Genomic DNA, 5458 nt, shown 5'->3' on the forward strand with positions numbered 1-5458 from the left:
CAAACGTGCATCGTATTTGTTTTTGTTACAGAATTACATCAAAAATTGACCAAAAATTACTTCMAGTGTGTTTCTTTGTACGCTTTAACAAGTAGCAACTATGCGAATCTCGTTTATTCGACTCTTTTTAAGATCTTGCACAAACCAACCATCATTCGTTTTACAACTCTTCTCATTGGTATAAAAAASGTGGCTAGTAAACAACCGTCTCGAATCCTATTTTAATGGTATCCATGAAAATGTGAATGAACCAAGAACAAGAAACACCAACGAACTCACCGTACTCYAGTCTATTTCGATGTTGTATAATGATCCATAAACATATCTTCATTGTCGAGATATCCCCTTCTAAATTTGTGGATGGAGTTTCAAACTGCTGTTGAAGAACAAGAACCCGCTTACGCTCCACGAGAGACTAGGCAAAACATATCCATGAACAAAAATCGATACTATATTATAAAACATTTGACAAAACTATCTTTCACTGCTTTTGGTAAGCGGATGGGACTGGATAAATAATGAACGGGATCGGATTGAAGGGGCAAGAGTGAGGTAGGCAGGTGAAAGAATTYTGRAAGGTTTTAAGGGTTGCAATTTGACATGATTAGTTTAGTGATTTACCAGTTTTATCTCATCAATATGATTTTTGTTTCACTCATTCCCATGTTGTCCCGGTCCTAATGTTGCACCAAACATCGCACAACAAGTTTTTAATTAGTCRTATCCCRTCCCGTCTCGCATACTAAACGAATCCGGGACTTGTATCATTTTGTTATTGAAGTCTTTCAAGTTCTTATTGTGTTASAGTTTAGGAACCGTTTAAGACTGCTCGGTTGAAAGTAGACCTGGTTGATATATACTCTTATGGTTTTATAGACAAAACCATTCACTAACAACCAATAGATGTCTATAAAGCTTATAAAACTCTTTAAATCAAATGTCCAAGTCTTGAATCCAGAAGCAAGCAAGCAAGCAATTTTATATGTTGCTACTAGAAAACACAGTACGTACCAACCTTACAAGAGAACAGGATGGCATATCAGCGAAACTTGTAACGTTATGGCCTGAAGGTCAAAGYTCATCTTTTAAAGTTGACTGGTAGCATTGTTCATCCCACAAATATGGGAACTTCAGTTTGGCCGCAGTGTGTGGCACCAGCCAATCGTCATACATGAATCTGCATAACCATGGCCCAAATATATAAATAATTAACCTTGCCCAGGGGTATTTGACCCAGCGGTACCCAGGTTACCGGTGGATCCCAACCTCCATGGAGGTCAAGGGTTCAAGCCTCACCAAAGGTGAACCGTGTCTGTGAGCAAATACAAAAATATTATATAATTTCAAAATAATGATTGACCTTGAGCAAATACGAACCGAAAGACTCACATCAAGACATCAACCAGTAAACATGCAGTGTGTGTGTTGTTGAAGTTACTTGAGAGTTATTATCATGTACTGTAAAAAAAAAAAAAGGAAGGAATCACATACATTTTAATTGGTGGACGAGATATTATAACCAAAACTTGCAAATCTTCTTCTTCATTTGTGTTCCAGAGCTGTGGAAAGACTTGAATCAAATTGTGCATAGAAGAATAAACTTATTAAACTTACTTCTATGCAGACTCTAAACATAAATATATTCCGGTCTTTAGCCACGATGCAAAATTTAACATTTTCGAACTCCCACAACCAATCTTAACATCAACAGTAGACAGGTCGGATCAAGATTGGCACTGGTACGTTTTTGATAGGGAATAAATCGCACTTTAATTCAAACCAGTGGCGGATACACATGARTCTCATAGGGGGCAAAGGCCCCCAACAAAATGCTTCACAATTGATTAAAAAAATAATTTTTATTTAGTGTTTGCTATTGGAATCCCATCACCAAAATAAAAGGCCCCCAACTATGATAAACATCATACTTTTAATTGGTTCAATATCATATTCTTTGGTACTCAATAAACAACTCCTCAACTTAACACATACATACTTCTCCTTAAAACTCAACTCAAACCTAATGTCTTACTATTTAACGAGCAATGTGTTTACTTGTTTTAAGTGTAAGTTGTAGAGAATACATACATATATATATATATATATATATATATATATATATAGTATAATGTGTCGGTTTAACTAATAAAAAATTAACTGCAAATCAAACCGAATAAATTATCTTTATTCTGTTAATAGAATCGTTTAAGCCGAAAATGAAAACCCGAAACCTTTTTTGGTTTGGACGAATTGTTTGGTTTCGAGATTTTTCGACACTCCTAAGTATGCCCTCAACCATGATAGTTTCTGGATCCGCCACTGATTCAAACTCATGCAAAAACGCAGAAACTCACGTTTACTATATAGCAAAAGGAGAGATAGCATAACCATTTACCTGGTGAGCATCATTAACAGGGACGAAAAATGTGCTATTTGAAAAGATTCTAAACTCTTCTGGCTTGCCAGGGGACTTTGCATGAGAATTTGAGGCAAGATAAAGAGTCCCACTCCCTTTTAGGACTACAAAAACTTCCTCACATGAATGCCTATGAATCGGTGTGCGTGTTCCTGGTGCAAACGTTTGAAGCCATATCTCAACCTGTYCACAACGTATTTGAGGAAATGGAATAAAAACAGGTAATCTGGCATACTTTGCATGAAAACATGATACACAAAAATTAAAACACAACATGAATCATGGTGGTTAGTGTGGACTTATCATCCTACGATCAATTATAGTATCAACGTATTTGAGGAAATTGAAACAAAACCGGTAATTCGGCATACTTTGCACAAAAACATGATACTCAAAAACTATAACACAACATGAATCATGGTGGTTTGTGTGGACTTATCATCCTACAATCAATTATAGTATCAGCATATTTGAGGAAATGGAACGAAAATTGGTAATTTGGCATAATTTGCACAAAAACACGATACACAAAAATTATAACACAGCATGAATCATGGTGGTTTGCGTGGACTTGTCATCATACAATCGATCATAGTATTGATGTGGTGAAACAAAACAACAGAAGGCAGAGTTGATGGTGTGATTTCACCTCTTTCAGCCCATGCATGAGCGAACCTGCAATGGTAATGTGAGATAACCCAGGCCTTCCATAGTTATCTTGTGGTAGCTCACTGATATTCCTCACTAGTGGTAATCCTATATGACAAAAAAAAGCATGTTCTATGACATTATGATTGCATAAAAGGTATGTTCAAAAACTATAATATATAGTTATAAACAACACAGATTAAAAACATGAAAATATGAACAAAAAACTATGATCTACCCTGATCAAGTGAYCATTAAATATCCTCTAAGAACTGTATTTGAGCTGAATCCAAGCTTGATTCTCTTTAAGAGGTATAGCCATAAATACTCAARAGCCAATAGACAATTGGACTCAAAAAACTACAAATTATAATATGTCTGATACAGGAACCGACATTTGGCATTTAAGCTCGATTCTCTCTACTAAGGGAAACAAATTTTGCACAACGAGTAACCATTAGCAAACAGATTCGAGTAARTACCTCAATTAGGGCAAATTATATGAAACAAAACCCCCAAAATTTTGGTACAAATCACAGCAGCAGATTAAACTAGGGCTCAATAAAGGAGTTCGACATAAATAAGGAGCTTAATTAACTTTTCATACAAGACTAGCATATGAAWCGGTAACCTAACTTYAAATAACCGAACTGAAACGATTTTAAGCTCGATTCTCTGTACTAAGAACAACAAATTTTGCAAAACGAGTCACTATTAGCAAACAGATTCAACTAAGTACCTCAATTAGGGCAAATTATATGTAACCAAAACCCCCCAAATTTTGGTACAAATCACAGCAACAAGATTAAACTAGAGCTCAATAAAGGAATTGGACACAAATAAGGAGCTTAATTAACGTTTGATACAAAGACTAGCATATGAAACGGTAACCTAACTGCAAATAACCGACCTGAATCGTYTATGAAAATCGTGTAGAGAAGAGAGAAGCAACAGACCATTAGCTGGACACGGAGAGGCTGAGACGGTTGCCGTAAAGAGAGAAATTGTAAGCATGTACAGAATCACAGTAAGCTCCGCCATCTCTCTCTCTCTCTCTCTCTCTCTCCGGTGGGCGTGAAATCGACGGCGACGCCACGCGTCTCCTTTTTGGGATATTTCACCGATACAATAATACAAACAATTTTGCCTTGATTTCTGCTTCMTTTTAGAGTAAACTACAAATTTGGTCCTTATGGTTTATTAAAAGTAACATTTTTCCTCCCTGTAGTTTTGAGATTACAACACCATTATGGTTTGCAAAAACGTTTGGATTTAGACAAGGTTTTAAATGTCGYAAGACGTRACGTGGCGGTGAGKTYAAGCCTYAAGTTTTACGAATTACTGTGAAGCCACGGTGTTTTTCAAGATGTATAATAAGACTGCATACACACACACTTCTATTGGAATGTGAGTATGTATTTATCTAATTAAGGTTTTAATTTTTAAGTTTTCAAAGCCTATAAAAACATGATATCAAAAATGCAAAATTGGTACTAAATCTACTGAATCGCCATTCACTACCTTCAATTTTCAAAGAGTTCATGTATAAGACTGTGAGTAAATATTTTTTTTTTTTTTAAGGTTTTAGTTTTTAAGTTTTCTTTTTATATTTATTTAAGTCTTAGATCACGTACATAATTATAATCTATATCTAAGTTATATATTAAAGTAACTCCACACATCACAATATAACGTGTTATAATGTGTTACAATGCAAACCAAGCCTTAGAGGAAAGCCACAGAGGTTAACGTGATGGCGAACCCAAGCCTTGACGCCATAACGAGRCCATAATGAGTTGCTTAGAACCATGGATTTGGGACATCTCTCTGACGATCGTTAAAAGATTCCGCTAAATAAAGGGGTATTCTATCATTTTTTTATGTCTTTCATTCAATCAAAGACAAAAACAAAACAAAAAAAAACCAAAAATAAATCGATAAAAAACATTCTTAACGGTCGTTGAAAAGAAGATCAAATCCGTACATTTTTTTAAACAATGAAAACCGTCTTATAATCTCCAAACTATCGAGACAAAACGTATTATTTTCAACAAACCATAGGAACCAAATTTGTATTATTTCGTTTTGAAAAATGATTTTATATGATAATTATTTAAAAAAATGTCTTAGTTTTTYTTAATATAATGATAAAAAAAACTCCTAATTAATATAATAATTTTTAAATATTTTTATTTTAATAATATTTAAAAATAATCAAGTAAAAGCTTAGTATTTTAAATTTATTTATTTTCTTTTCAAGTGTAAAAAAAATAGTCTCACAGATCTAATAAAAACAAGYTGGTCTCACATGATTCCAAATCTAATTAACTTGTTTAATTTGTTACAGGTCAAATTATATATAGAAATTTTGTTATGCTAGTTAGAAAAATAATT

The 5458-nt window shown here is 34.1% G+C and overlaps 1 protein-coding gene across 5 annotated transcripts; it reads right to left on the bottom strand.

Annotated features, from left to right (window-relative positions):
• LOC112512718 (auxin-binding protein T85) lies at positions 1–4182 on the bottom strand. 5 transcript variants are annotated; one of them, XR_003069248.1, is made up of 6 exons: positions 4021–4180; positions 3066–3172; positions 2396–2599; positions 1492–1559; positions 1016–1177; positions 1–373 (listed from the first exon to the last, which is right to left on the bottom strand). XR_003069248.1 is itself a non-coding variant. In XM_025118830.1 (5 exons), the coding sequence occupies exons 1-5, from the start codon at positions 4103–4105 to the stop codon at positions 1072–1074; spliced, it is 570 nt and encodes a 189-aa protein (XP_024974598.1). In that variant the 5' UTR covers positions 4106–4182; the 3' UTR covers positions 886–1071. The 5 variants fall into 5 exon arrangements, 2 of the variants coding, with proteins under 2 accessions (XP_024974598.1, XP_024974600.1); XR_003069247.1 differs by having other exon boundaries at positions 1–376; XR_003069249.1 differs by having other exon boundaries at positions 1–415.
• Positions 4183–5458: the final 1276 nt, after the last annotated feature.

Source organism: Cynara cardunculus (assembly GCF_001531365.2).
Source record: "Cynara cardunculus var. scolymus isolate 2C chromosome LG 5, CcrdV1, whole genome shotgun sequence".
Classification (NCBI taxonomy): Eukaryota; Viridiplantae; Streptophyta; class Magnoliopsida; order Asterales; family Asteraceae; genus Cynara; species Cynara cardunculus.